General features: G+C 59.1%; 1 protein-coding gene across 1 annotated transcript in view; it reads left to right on the top strand.

Moving 5' to 3' along the window:
- LOC122546066 (protein turtle homolog A-like) overlaps positions 1 to 15,371 on the top strand; it is a 216,874-nt gene that overhangs the window by 75,537 nt on the left and 125,966 nt on the right. Inside the window, 5 exon segments of the mRNA XM_087981612.1 lie at positions 1,098 to 1,135; positions 1,137 to 1,268; positions 1,699 to 1,816; positions 7,454 to 7,595; positions 13,820 to 13,965. Of these exon segments, the coding sequence (XP_087837738.1) occupies positions 1,098 to 1,135; positions 1,137 to 1,268; positions 1,699 to 1,816; positions 7,454 to 7,595; positions 13,820 to 13,965 (576 nt within the window).

The raw sequence follows: 15,371 nt of genomic DNA, 5'->3' as shown, positions 1-15,371 counted from the left end.
TTGTTAAGTTCTCCTGCTATTTCCTTATCTCCCATCACTAGGCTTCCTGCATCAGTTTGAAGTGGCCCAATGTCTACTTTTGCCTGTCGTTTGTTTCTTATGTACTGAAAGAAACTTTTACTATCATTTCTAATATTACTGGCTAGCCTACCTTCATATTTGATCCTCTCCTTCCTTATTTCTCTCTTTGTTATCCTCTGTTTGTTTTTGTAGCCTTCCCAATCTTCTGATTTCCCACTGTTCTTAGCCACTTTATAGGATCTCTCTTTTTCTTTAATACATTTCCTGACTTCCTTTGTCAGCCAAGGTTGTCTAATCCCTCCCCGGTTAATCTTTCTTTTCTTGGGAATGAACCTCTGTACAGTGTCCTCAATTATACCTACAAACTCCTGCCATTTTTGCTCTACTGTCTTCCCGGTTAGCCTCTGCTTCCAGTCTATTTTAGTCAGTTCCTCTCTCATGCCCTCATAATTACCTTTATTCAACTGTAACACCATTACATCCGATTTTGCCTTCTCCCTTTCAAACTCCAGACTGAACTCTATCATATTATGGTCGCTACTTCCTAAGGGTTCCCTTACTTTAAGATCTTTTATAGAGTCTGGTTCATTGCAAAGCACTAGGTCCAGAATAGCCTGCTCTCTTGTGGGCTCCATGACAAGCTGTTCCAAAAAGCCATCCTGTAAGCATTCCATGAATTCCCTTTCTTTAGATCCACAAATAGGAAGGGTTTGGAGGGATATGGGCCGGGTGCTGGCAGGTGGGACCAGATTGGGTTGGGATATCTGGGTCAGCATGGACGGGTTGGGCCGAAGGGTCTGTTTCTGTGCTGCGCATCTCTGAGACGGCATTCCAGGATGAGGTAGATGGGTAATTGATCGGTGTGGAACGGGGGACTGAACGGAGGCTGATGGGAAAGGTTGAGTTGAGTCTCAATTCATCTCCGTTGCGATTCTGTTGAGGAGCATGTCAGGCTGACTGGCCTCCCAACTATGTTATTAAGATGCTGTTAACCGTTGTGTGTGCAAACCCCCCTCTCCCACCCTCCTACTGACCCCTCACCACCCCCCCCCCCCACCCCCCACCCCCCCCACCAGCTCCACCCAGCTTCAGGCTGACCCCACCGGCCGTGGTGGGAAATTCGACTGGGAGAGCCGGCGCGCCTGACCTGCGAAGCCTGGGGTCGCCCCCAGCCCGTGATCAGCTGGTCCAAGGATGGGGTGGCGCTCCCCTCGCCTTTGGGACCCCCGGCTGGGCAACAATACCAGGTCAGGGGGGGGTTTGGCGTGGGGGGAGGGGAGGGTAGGGAGACTCTCTGTGGGGTGAGGTGGGGTGGGGGGTGGCAGGAGGTGGCGCTTGTGGGGGGGGGGCATTGGGGCGCAGTCGGTTGTGTCGGCTCGGGGACGGCTACGGGGGGCCAGGGGTTGGGTGAGGAAATGGGACTCGGCTGATCGACTGGGTGGGGCCTGGCGGGCACCGAGAGGCCTGCCCTCTGTCTGGCGTTCGCCCGGTCGTTGGCATACCCCACCGTGACGGGGGAAAGGGAGGCTGGGGGCGGGGAGGAATGGGATCTTGCTGTGCTCTCGCAGTCCTCCTCCCCCTCACTGTGACGGGGGGACAGGGAGGGAGGAATGGAATGGAATGGGATCTTGCTGTGCTCAGTCCCCCCCCACCCCCTCTCTGTGTCGCCCCCTGCAGGTGGTGAACGGGAGCGTGGTGATGCCGGCGGTGGGACGCGGTGCTGCTGGTGTGTACACGTGCTGTGCCAGGAACGCAGAGGGCACCATCGCTCACAGCAGCTCACTCCTCGTCATGGGTGAGGGCACCTCGGCACACAACACCCCCACCCTCACCCTCACCCTCCTCACCCCCTCACCCTCACCCTCCTCACCCTCAACCCCCTCACCCTCACCCTCAACCCCCTTACCCTCAACCCCCTCACCCTCACCCTCCTCACCCTCAACCCCCTCACCCTCACCCTCCTCACCCTCCTCACCCTCCTCACCCCCTCACCCCCACCCTCACCCTCCTCACCCTCAACCCCCTCACCCTCACCCTCCTCACCCTCAACCCCCTCACCCTCACCCTCAACCCCCTTACCCTCAACCCCCTCACCCTCACCCTCCTCACCCTCAACCCCCTCACCCTCACCCTCAACCTCCTCACCCTCCTCACCCTCCTCACCCTCCTCACCCCCACCCTCACCCTCAACCTCCTCACCCTCCTCACCCTCCTCACCCCCTCACCCCCACCCTCACCCTCCTCACCCTCCTCACCCTCCTCACCCCTCTCACCCTCACCCTCAAGCCCCTCACCCTCAACCCCTCACCCTCAGCTCCTCACCCTCACCCTCACCCCCCTCACCCCCCTCACCCTCCTCACTCTCCTCACCCTCCTCACCCTCACCCTCATCCCCCTCACCCTCACCCCCCTCACCCTCACTCCCCTCACCCTCACCCTCAACCCCCTCACTCTCACCTCCTCACCCTCACCCCCTCACCTCACCCTCACCCTCCTCACCCTCCTCACCCCTCTCACCCTCACCCTCAAGCCCCTCACCCTCAACCCCTCACCCTCACCTCCTCACCCTCACCCTCACCCCCACCCCCCCTCACCCCCCTCACCCTCCTCACTCTCCTCACCCTCCTCACCCTCACCCTCACCCTCACCCCCCCTCACCCTCACCCTCAACCCCCTCACTGTCACCTCCTCACCCTCACCCCCCTCACCTCACCCTCAACCCCCTCACCCTCACCCTCCTCACCCTCACCCTCCTCACCCTCACCCTCAACCCCCTCACCCTCACCCTCCTCACCCTCACTCCCCTCACCCTCACCCCCCTCACCCCCTCACCCTCCTCACCCTCACCCCCTCACCCCCTCACCCCCCTCACCCTCACCCTCAACCCCCTCACCCTCACCCTCACCCTCCTCACCCTCACCCTCAACACCCTCACTCTCACCTCCTCACCCTCACCCTCACCCCCCTCACCTCACCCTCCTCACCCTCACCCTCAACACCCTCACTCTCACCTCCTCATCCTCACCCTCACCCCCCTCACCCTCACCCTCACCCCCCTCACCTCACCCTCAACCCCCTCACCCTCACCTCCTCACCCTCACCCTCACCCCCCTCACCTCACCCTCAACCCCCTCACCCTCACCCTCCTCACCCTCACCCTCCTCACCCTCACCCCCCTCACCCTCACCCCCCTCACCCCCCTCACCCTCACCCCCCTCACCCTCACCCCCCTCACCCTCACCCCCCTCACCCTCACCCCCCTCACCCTCCTCACCCTCACCCCCCTCACCCTCACCCCCCTCACCCCCCTCACCCTCACCCCCCTCACCCTCACCCCCCTCACCCTCACCCCCTCACCCTCCTCACCCTCACCCTCCTCACCCTCACCCTCACCCCTCTCACCCTCAACCCCCTCACCCTCACCCTCCTCACCCTCACCCTCACCCTCAACCCCCTCACCCTCAACCCCTCACCCTCACCTCCTCACCCTCACCCTCACCCCCCTCACCCTCACCCCCCCTCACCCTAACCCCCCTCACCCTCCTCACTCTCCTCACCATCCTCACCCTCACCCTCACCCTCCTCACCCTCACCCCCCTCACCCTCACTCCCCTCACCCTCACTCCCCTCACCCTCACTCCCCTCACCCTCAACCCCCTCACTCTCACCTCCTCACCCTCACCCTCACCTCACCCTCAACCCCCTCACCCTCACCCTCCTCACCCTCACCCTCCTCACCCTCACCCTCAACCCCCTCACCCTCACCCTCCTCACCCTCACTCTCCTCACCATCACCCCCCTCACCCCCCTCACCCTCACCCCCCTCACCCTCACCCCCTCACCCTCACCCCCCTCACCCCCTCACTCCCACCCCCTCACCCCCTCACCCTCACCCCCTCACCCCCCTCACCCTCACCCTCAACCCCGTCACCCTCAACCCCCTCACCCTCACCCTTCTCACCCTCACCCCCCTCACCCTCACCCCTACCCTCACACCCCTCAGCCTCACCCTCCTCACCCTCACCCTCAATCCCCTCACCCTCACCCTCCTCACCCTCACCCTCACCCTCCTCACCCTCACCCTCACCCCCCTCACCCTCATCCTCACCCCCTCACCCTCACTCCCATCCTCATCCTCACCCCCTCACCCTCAACCCCCTCACCCTCACCCTCCTCAACCTCACGCCCCTCACCCTCACCCTCCTCACCCTCACTCCCACCCTCACCCTCACCCCCCTCACCCTCACCCTCACCCCCCTCACCCTCACCCCCCCTCACCCTCACTCCCACCCTCACCCTCCCCACCGCTCTGCGGACGATGTAAATCCAGTGCGGAAACAGAAATGGCTGGAAGAGCTCTGCGGAGAGAAATTGAGAGTCAACCTTCGGGGTCCGGGGACCTTTCCCCTCGGAACCGAAACGTTAACTCCGACCTCTCTCCACAGATGCTGCCAGACCTACCGAAACTTTCCCAGCCGTTTCTGGGGCGGGGGGGGGGGTGGGGGGTTGGAGAGTAAAACAGGCGAGAGACAAAGGTCAGAAACCGAAAAGGTGGGTCAGTCCTTGTTCGCGGGTTCTGTCGCTGAGATAGATTTCTCCCTTGGCTGTGACCGTGCTGTGGTTGTAAGCGGTGTATTTTATCCTGGTTTCTTTTAAGATTATGAAAGGATGGGACACTCTGGAGGCAGGGAACATGTTTCCGCTGATGGGTGAGTCCCGAAGCAGAGGACACAGCTTAGAAATACGGGGTAGGCCATTTAGGACAGAGATGAGGAGAAACGTCTTCACCCAGAGAGTGGTGGCTGTGTGGAATGCTCTGCCCCAGAGGGCAGTGGAGGCCCAGTCTCTGGATTCATTTCAGAAAGAGTTGGATAGATCTCTCAAGTATAGTGGAATCAAGGATAATGGAGATAAGGCAGGAACAGGATACTGATTAAGGATGATCAGCCATGATCATATTGAACGATGGTGCAGGCTCGAAGGGCAGAATGGCCTACTCCTGCACCTACTGTCTATTGTCTATTGTCTAAGAGAGAGATTGAACGAGAGGCAGTGGGCAGTCTGAGGTAACGTAAATACCTTGGGATGTCCTGGAACTGTCTTTTTAAAAAAATGAAACAATAGAAGCAGCTTGGCTGGGTGTTGCCAGCACTCAGAGACCAGGATTTCTAGTTTTGTCTTGTAGTTTCTGGGTTTAGGTTTAGACAGAAGCTGGAGTCTTGACAAGTTGGAAGTTATTTATCCCCCTCTTTGATTACAACTGGGGACTACTGGATTTGTCCTTTGGCCAAGGGGTATGTTATTATATTGGTACAATCAATGGTTACTGCATTCATTATTTGGTTACATTTCCCAGTAGAGATAAATTATTCTAAATTACTCTTTTTTTTGGCTGTCTTTTAACTATAGTGTTTAAATAAATTGTGTTTTGCGGGTTGTTTGACCAGTCACGTCGCATTTGCAACAGACCACTTGCGTTTCAAACAAGAAAATGTTAGTGTCGAGACTACCTTCTGAAAATATTTTGAGGGGGTGGGTTCTGGTGGTCCGGTTCACAACACTGACCAGTTTGATGCTTCAGTCATCTTGCTCCAGCTACTGGTCAGCAAGAGGTATAAAATACCCGGTTCATTCTCAGTTAAAAGTCACAGCTTCCAGCAACCGCTACAGAAACGATGACTCTCTGCAGTGAGATTTGACTGCAGAGAACAGAGAGACCGCTCCTGAGCTGGGGAAGAACTGAACGCCTCTCTCTCTTTCTCTCTCTCTCTCTCTGTCACTCTCTTTCTCTCCCCAGTCACTCTGTCTCTCTGTCTGTCTCTCTCTCTCTCTGTCTCACTCACTGTCTCTCTCATTGTCTGTCTGTCTCTGTCTCACTCTGTCTCTCTGTATGTGTGTGTGTGTCTCTCTCTCTCTCTCTGACACTCTCTCTCTCTGTGTCTCTGTCTCTGTCTCTCTCTCTGTCTCTTTCACTCTGTCTCTCTCTCTCTGTCTCTCCCTGTCTGCCTGTCTCTCTCTGACTCGCTCTCTGTCTCTTTCACTATCTCTCTCACAGTCTCTCTCATTGTCTGTCTGTCTCTCCCTCTCTCTGTCTCATTCTCCTCTCTCTCTTCCCATCTCTCTATCTGTCTCACTCTCTCTTTCTCTCTCTCTGTCTCTATCTGTCTCTCTCTCTCTCTCACTGTCTCTCTCATTGTCTGTCCGTCTGTCTCTCTCTGTCTCTGTCTGTCTCTCTCCCTCGCCTCTCTCTCTTTCTCTCTCCCCGTCTCTCTCACTCTCTGCCTCTCTCTATCTTTCTCTCTTTCTCTTTCTCTCTGTCTCTATCTTTCTCTGTCTGTCCCTCTGTCTCTCTCTCTCTCTCTGTCCCTCTGTCTGTCTGTCTCTCTCTCTCTCTCTACATCTCTCTGTCTCAGATAGTGAAGGCGGCGTTTGGTATGCTTTCCTTTATTGGTCAGAGTATTGAGTACAGGAGTTGGGAGGTCATGTTGCGGCTGTACAGGACATTGGTCAGGCCACTGTTGGAATATTGCGTGCAATTCTGGTCTCCTTCCTATCGGAAAGATATTGTGAAACCTGAAAGGATTCAGAAAAGATTTACAAGGATGTTGCCAGGGTTGGAGGGTTTGAGCTACAGGGAGAGGCTGAACAGGCTGGGGCTGTTTTCCCTGGAGCGTCGGAGGCTGAGGGGTGACCTTTATAGAGGTTTATAAAATCATGAGGGACATGGATAGGATAAATAGACAAAGTCTTTTCCCTGGGGTGGGGGAGTCCAGAACTAGAGGGGCATAGGTTTAGGGTGAGAGGGGAAAGATATAAAAGAGACCGAAGGGGTAACTTTTTCACCCAGAGGGTGGTACGTGTATGGAATGAGCTGCCAGAGGATGTGGTGGAGGCTGGTACAATTACAGCATTTAAGAGGCATCTGGATGGGTATGTGAATAGGAAGGGTTTGGAGGGATATGGGCCGGGTGCTGGCAGGTGGGACTAGATTGGGTTGGGATATCTGGTCGGCATGGACGAGATGGACCGAAGGGTCTGTTTCTATCTCGATGTCTCTCTCTGGCTAGACAGGGCCAACACAGGGTCGGATACATCCGATGGTCCAGTGCAGAACCGGAGGGTCAGAGTCGAGGATCCAGGTTCGGACTGGGACGGGGAAAAATGTCTTCCACCCCGGAGAGAGGGGGAGAATGTGGAATACTCTGCCAGGGAGAGCGATCGAGGCCTGAGCGTTGAGTGTTTTCACAGAAGGATGTTCCTCTCTACTGAAGGGACCAGAGGGGGAGCAGGGTGGTCCACCACGATCGTGTGGGACGGGGAGGGCAGGATCGAAGGGCCGAATGGCCTCCTCCTGCTCCCGGTTTTGTTTCTGCTCTTGGTACCACACGTCGTGTGCGAGTGACCCCTGACCCTTTCTCCTCTATGACGTTAGCTCCTCCAGTGATTGTCCGGGCGCCCAGTGACCTGACGGTGAACTACACCCAGGATGCCCTCTTCTCGTGCCACGCAGAGGCGTACCCAGGCAACCTCAGCTACTCCTGGTACAAGGACGGCGTCAATGTGCATCACGACAGGTCTGTAGGCAGGGCAAGGGGGAGAGGGAGGGAGGGAGGCGGCACAACGCAGGAAGGTGGCACCGGGACCTCGACCAATCTGCTTCAACTTAGCCAGTGCAGCGCTCCCTCAGTACTGACCATCCGACAGTGCGGCACTCCCTCAGTACTGACCCTCCGACAGTGCGGCACTCCCTCAGTACTGACCCTCCGACAGTGCGGCACTCCCTCAGTACTGACCATCCGACAGTGCGGCACTCCCTCAGTACTGACCCTCCGACAGTGCGGCACTCCCTCAGTACTGACCATCCGACAGTGCGGCACTCCCACAGTACTGACCCTCCGACAGTGCGGCACTCCCTCAGTACTGACCCTCCGACAGTGCGGCACTCCCTCAGTACTGACCCTCCGACAGTGCGGCACTCCCTCAGTACTGACCCTCCGACAGTGCGCACTGCCTCAGTACTGACCCTCTGACAGTGCAGCGCTCCCTCAGTACTGACCCTCCGACAGTGCAGCGCTCCCTCAATACTGACCCTCCGACAGTGCAGCACTCCCTCAGTACTGACCCTCTGACAGTGCGGCACTCCCTCAGCACTGACCCTCCGACAGTGCGGCACTCCCTCAGTACTGACCCTCCGACAGTGCGGCGCTCCCTCAGTACTGACCCTCTGACAGGGTGGCACTCCCTCAGCACTGACCCTCCGACAGTGCAGCACTCCCTCAGTACTGACCCTCTGACAGTGCGGCACTCCCTCAGTACTGACCCTCTGACAGTGCGGCACTTCCTCAGTACTGACCCTCCGACAGTGCGGCACTCCCTCAGTACTGACCCTCCGACAGTGCAGCACTCCCTCAGTACTGACCCTCCGACAGTGCGGCACTCCCTCAGTACTGACCCTCCGACAGTGCAGCGCTCCCTCAGTACTGACCCTCCGACAGTGCAGCACTCCCTCAGTACTGACCCTCCCACACCGCGGCACTCCCTCAGTACTGACCCTCCCGCACTGCGGCACTCCCTCAGTACTGACCCTCCGACAGTGCAGCGCTCCCTCAGTACTGACCCTCCGACAGTGCAGCACTCCCTCAGTACTGACCCTCCGACAGTGCGGCCCTCCCTCAGTACTGACCCTCCGACAGTGCAGCGCTCCCTCAGTACTGACCCTCCGACAGTGCAGCGCTCCCTCAGTACTGACACTCCGACAGTGCGGCACTCACTCAGTACTGACCCTCCGACAGTGCGGCGCTCCCTCAGTACTGACCCTCCGACAGTGCGGCATTCCCTCAGTACTGACCCTCCGACAGTGCAGCGCTCCCTCAGTACTGACACTCCGACAGTGCGGCACTCACTCAGTACTGACCCTCCGACAGTGCGGCGCTCCCTCAGTACTGACCCTCCGACAGTGCGTCACTCACTCAGTACTGACCCTACGACAGTGCGGCACTCCCTCAGTACTGACCCTCCGACAGTGCGGCGCTCCCTCAGTACTGACCCTCCGACAGTGCGGCGCTCCCTCAGTACTGACCCTCCGACAGTGCGGCGCTCCCTCAGTACTGACCCTCCGACAGTGCGGCGCTCCCTCAGTACTGACCCTCTGACAGTGCAGCGCTCCCTCAGTACTGACCCTCCGACAGTGCAGCGTCCCTCAGTACTGACCCACCGATAGTGCGGCGTCCCTTAGCATTGACTCTCCGACAGTGCCCACTCCCTCAGTACTCACTCTCCGACAGTGCGGCACTCCCTCAGTACTGACCCTCCGACAGTGCGGCACTCCCTCAGTACTGACCCTCCGACAGTGCGGCCCTCCCTCAGTACTGACCCTCCGACAGTGCGGCACTCCCTCAGTACTGACCCTCCGACAGTGCGGCCCTCCCTCAGTACTGACCCTCCGACAGTGCGGCCCTCCCTCAGTACTGACCCTCCGACAGTGCGGCACTCCCTCAGTACCGACCCTCCGACAGTGCGGCACTCCCTCAGTACTGACCCTCCGACAGTGCGGCACTCCCTCAGTACTGACCCTCCGACAGTGCGGCACTCCCTCAGTACTGACCCTCCGACAGTGCGGCACTCCCTCAGTACTGACCCTCCGACAGTGCAGCGCTCCCTCAGTACTGACCCTCCCACAGTGCAGCGCTCCCTCAGTACTAACCCTCCGACAGTGCGGCCCTCCCTCAGTACTGACCCTCCGACAGTGCGGCACTCCCTCAGTACTGACCCTCCGACAGTGCGCACTGCCTCAGTACTGACCCTCTGACAGTGCAGCGCTCCCTCAGTACTGACCCTCCGACAGTGCAGCGCTCCCTCAATACTGACCCTCCGACAGTGCAGCACTCCCTCAGTACTGACCCTCTGACAGTGCGGCACTCCCTCAGCACTGACCCTCCGACAGTGCGGCACTCCCTCAGTACTGACCCTCCGACAGTGCGGCGCTCCCTCAGTACTGACCCTCTGACAGGGTGGCACTCCCTCAGCACTGACCCTCCGACAGTGCAGCACTCCCTCAGTACTGACCCTCTGACAGTGCGGCACTCCCTCAGTACTGACCCTCTGACAGTGCGGCACTCCCTCAGTACTGACCCTCCGACAGTGCGGCACTCCCTCAGTACTGACCCTCCGACAGTGCAGCACTCCCTCAGTACTGACCCTCCGACAGTGCGGCACTCCCTCAGTACTGACCCTCCGACAGTGCAGCGCTCCCTCAGTACTGACCCTCCGACAGTGCAGCACTCCCTCAGTACTGACCCTCCCACACCGCGGCACTCCCTCAGTACTGACCCTCCCGCACTGCGGCACTCCCTCAGTACTGACCCTCCGACAGTGCAGCGCTCCCTCAGTACTGACCCTCCGACAGTGCAGCACTCCCTCAGTACTGACCCTCCGACAGTGCGGCCCTCCCTCAGTACTGACCCTCCGACAGTGCAGCGCTCCCTCAGTACTGACCCTCCGACAGTGCAGCGCTCCCTCAGTACTGACACTCTGACAGTGCGGCACTCACTCAGTACTGACCCTCCGACAGTGCGGCGCTCCCTCAGTACTGACCCTCCGACAGTGCGGCATTCCCTCAGTACTGACCCTCCGACAGTGCAGCGCTCCCTCAGTACTGACACTCCGACAGTGCGGCACTCACTCAGTACTGACCCTCCGACAGTGCGGCGCTCCCTCAGTACTGACCCTCCGACAGTGCGTCACTCACTCAGTACTGACCCTACGACAGTGCGGCACTCCCTCAGTACTGACCCTCCGACAGTGCGGCGCTCCCTCAGTACTGACCCTCCGACAGTGCGGCGCTCCCTCAGTACTGACCCTCCGACAGTGCGGCGCTCCCTCAGTACTGACCCTCCGACAGTGCGGCGCTCCCTCAGTACTGACCCTCTGACAGTGCAGCGCTCCCTCAGTACTGACCCTCCGACAGTGCAGCGCTCCCTCAGTACTGACCCTCCGACAGTGCGGCGCTCCCTCAGTACTGACCCTCCGACAGTGCAGCGCTCCCTCAGTACTGACCCTCCGACAGTGCGGCCCACCCTCAGTACTGACCCTCCGACAGTGCAGCGCTCCCTCAGTACTGACCCTCCAACAGTGCAGCGCTCCCTCAGTACTGACCCTCCGACAGTGCGGCGCTGCCTCAGTACTGACACTCCGACAGTGCAGCGCTCCCTCAGTACTGACCCTACGACAGTGCGTCACTCCCTCAGTACTGACCCTCCAATAGTGCAGCACTCCCTCAGTACTGACCCTCCGATAGTGCGGCGTCCCTTAGCATTGACTCTCCGACAGTGCGGCGCTCCCTCAGTAGTGACCCTCCAACAGTGCGTCACTCCCTCAGTACTGACCCTCCGATAGTGCGGCGTCCCTTAGCATTGACCCTCCGACAGTGCGGCACTCCCTCAGTACTGACCCTCCGACAGTGCGGCACTCCCTCAGTACTGACTCTCCGACAGTGCGGCACTCCCTCAGTACTGACTCTCCGACAGTGCGGCCCTCCCTCAGTACTGACCCTCTGACAGTGCGGCACTCCCTCAGTACTGACCCTCCGACAGTGCGGCGCTCCCTCAGTACTGACCGTCGGACAGTGCGGCACTCCCTCAGTACTGACCCTCCGACAGTGCGGCACTCCCTCAGTACTGACTCTCCGACAGTGCGGCACTCCCTCAGTACTGACTCTCCGACAGTGCGGCGCTCCCTCAGTACTGACCCTCCGACAGTGCAGCACTCCCTCAGTACTGACCCTCCGACAGTGCGGCACTCCCTCAGTACTGACCGTCGGACAGTGCGGCACTCCCTCAGTACTGACCGTCGGACAGTGCGGCGCTCCCTCAGTACTGACCCTCCGACAGTGCAGCACTCCCTCAGTCCTGACCCTCCGACAGTGCGGCGCGACCTCAGTACTGACCCTCCCACAGTCTGTCACTCCCTCAGTACTGACCCTCCGACAGTGCGGCACTCCCTCAGTACTGACCCTCCGACAGTGCGGCACTCCCTCAGTACCGACCCTCCCACAGTGCGGAACTCCCTCAGTCCTGACTCTCCGACAGTGCGGCACTCCCTCAGTCCTGACTGTCCGACAGTGTGTCGCTCCCTCAGCACTGTCCCTCCGACAGTGCGTTGCACCCTCAGTACTGACCCTCCGATAGTGCGGCACTCCCTCAGTACTGACCCTCCGACAGTGCGGCGCGACCTCAGTACTGACCCTCCCACAGTCTGTCACTCCCTCAGTACTGACCGTCCGACAGTGCGGAACTCCCTCAGTACCGACCCTCCCACAGTGCGGAACTCCCTCAGTACTGACCCTCCGACAGTGCGGCACTCCCTCAGTCCTGACTGTCCGACAGTGTGTCGCTCCCTCAGCACTGACCCTCCGACAGTGCAGCACTCCCTCAGTCCTGACCCTCCGACAGTGTGTCGCTCCCTCAGTACTGACCCTCCGACAGTGCGGCGCTCCCTCAGCACTGACCCTCCCACAGTCCGTCACTCCCACAGTACTGACCCCCTGACAGTTCGGCACTCCCTCAGTACTGACCGTCCGACAGTGTGACACTCCCTCAGTACTGACCCTCCGACAGTGCGGCACTCCCTCAGTACTGACCCTCCGATAGTGCGGCGCTCCCTCAGTACTGACCGTCCAACAGTGCGGCGCTCCCTCAGTACTGACTCTCCGACAGTGCGGCACTCCCTCAGTACTGACCCTCCGACAGTGCGGCGCTCCCTCAGTACTGACCGTCCGACAATCTGTCACTCCCTCAGTACTGACCGTCCGACAGTGCGGCACTCCCTCAGTACTGACTCTCCGACAGTGCGGCGCTCCATGAGTACTGACCGTCGGACAGTGCGGCTCTCCCTCAGTACTGACTCTCCGACAGTGCGGCACTCCCTCAGTACTGACCCTCCGACAGTGCAGCACTCCCTCAGTCCTGACTCTCCGACAGTGCGTCGCTCCCTCAGTACTGACCCTCCGATAGTGCGGCACTCCCTCAGTACTGACCCTCCGACAGTGCGGCACTCCCTCAGTACTGACCCTCCGACAGTGCGGCGCGACCTCAGTACTGACCCTCCCACAGTCTGTCACTCGCTCAGTACTGACCGTCCGACAGTGCGGCACTCCCTCAGTACCGACCCTCCGACAGTGCGGAACTCCCTCAGTACTGACCCTCCGACAGTGCAGCACTCCCTCAGTCCTGACTCTCCGACAGTGCGGCACTCCCTCAGTCCTGACTCTCCGACAGTGTGTCGCTCCCTCAGCACTGACCCTCCGACAGTGCGGCACTCCCTCAGTACTGACCCCCTGACAGTGCAGCTCTCCCTCAGTCCTGACCCTCCGACAGTGCAGCACTCCCTCAGTACTGACCCTCCGACAGTGCGGCACTCCCTCAGCACTGACCCTCCCACAGTCCGTCACTCCCACAGTACTGACCCCCTGACAGTGCAGCTCTCCCTCAGTACTGACCCTCCGACAGTGTGACACTCCCTCAGTACTGGCCCTCCGACAGTGTGACACTCCCTCAGTACTGGCCCTCCGACAGTGTGGCACTCCCTCAGTACTGACCCTCCCACAGTGTATCACTCCCTCAGCACTGATCCTCCGACAGTGCGGCACTCCCTCAGTACTGACCCTCCGACAGTGCGGCACTCCTTCAGTACTGACCGTCCGACAGTGTCCCACGGGTGTGTCGATAAGTCTTGCTCTAAACCAGGTTGTTTGATGCAGCTTCTCTGACCTAAATCCCCCCCACCTACCTTCTCTCCCCAGCACGCTGCGTGATCGGGTGTCTGTCCTGACAGATGGAAGCCTGTTGGTGAGAAACACTGTCCCCGAGGACTCTGGCCGTTACACCTGTGTCCCCTCCAATGGACTGGACCCTCCCTCCGAAGCCACAGCCTCCCTGCACATCCTCCGTAAGCACTCCATTGATGCACGGACCTCGGAACTGAGCCCCTTCCCCATCTGTGGTTGAGTGGTCAACTCGCCAATGGCCCCCTCAATGCTAGTCTTCCATTCCATCCTCATATCCCCCCCCCCCACTTCTCGCCATCCACCCTACCCGAATTGACCTCAATCCTGGGGAAATACCAACTGCTCATTGCTTCTGCGTCTTCTATGACGTGTCGTGTGCGACTGACCCCTGACCTTTACCTTTTCTTGACATTAGCTCCACTGGCCAATGGCCCAGGCACGTGATAGCGAACTCCACCCACATCCCATGTGCCACCACCTGAGGGAAGGTGTTCTCTCAGTCCAAGATGGCCGATCCCTTGCCCTGACGCCTCATTGCCACGGTTACCTCCCCCCCCCGCCATCCTTGCTCTCCAACTCTTTGACTGTACCTGGGGAGACTTGGCCCTGACCCTGTCTGAGCCTCTGAGAATTGTCCGTGTCCCGTTGAGACCGTCGAGGGCTCCGGAACTAAACAGGCCCCATTCCACCTGACCCCTTCCTGTTCGGACTATCCCACCGTGCCAGGGGTCAGTCAGGGGAATGCCCGCCGAGCTGCGGGATAGAGGGAGAGTGAGCAAGAGAAACTGTGAAGAGATGGACAGACAGAGAGAGAGAGAGAGAGAAATGGGAGCGAAAGATGGAGGAGTAAAGAGTGAGAGATGCAGGGGCGGACAGTGGGAGAGTGAGAGAGGGAGATGAAGAGAGAGAGAGATGAGCGAGAGATGGAGGAGTAAAGAGTGAGAGATGCAGGGGCAGACAGTGAGAGAGAGGGAGATGGTGGGAGAGTGAGAGAGGGAGATGAAGAAAAAGAGAGAGATGGGAGAGAGATGGAGGAGTAAAGAGTGAGAGATGCAGGGGCGGACAGTGAGAAAGTGAGAGAGAGAGGGAGATGTCGGACAGTGAGAGAGGGAAATGAAGAGAGAGAGAGATGGAAGGGGAAGGAGAGAGAGAGAGATGGAGAGAGAGAGAGATGAAGAGGGAATGCGAGAGAGTTGGAGGGGCAGATGGAGGGAAAGAGAGATGGTGGGAGGGTGAGAGAGAGAGAGATGGGGGGAGGAGGAGAGAGAGAGATGGAGGGCAGAGAGAGGGAGAAAGATGAAGGAGGAACGCAAGAGAGATGGAGGGAGAGAGGTGAAGGCGGTGCGAGAGAGAGAGATGGAGCGGGGAGGAGAGAGTGAGGGTGATGGGGCAGAGAGAGAGGGATGAAGAAGGAACGCTGGAGAAATGGAGGAGCAGATGGAGGGAGAGAGAGATGGTGGGAGAGTGAGAGAAAGATGAAAGAGGTGAGAGAGAGTGATGGAGGGGAAGGTTAGAGAGAGAGAGAGATGGAGCGGCAGAGAGAGGGAGAGAGATAAAGAGGGAACGC

Source organism: Chiloscyllium plagiosum, unplaced genomic scaffold (assembly GCF_037043375.1).
Source record: "Chiloscyllium plagiosum isolate Xiang-an unplaced genomic scaffold, Cpla_swu_hap1 HiC_scaffold_40, whole genome shotgun sequence".
In the NCBI taxonomy this organism is placed as follows: Eukaryota; Metazoa; Chordata; class Chondrichthyes; order Orectolobiformes; family Hemiscylliidae; genus Chiloscyllium; species Chiloscyllium plagiosum.
The sequence above is the reverse complement of the archived record's forward strand: the minus strand, read 5'-3'. Positions and strand labels throughout refer to the sequence as shown.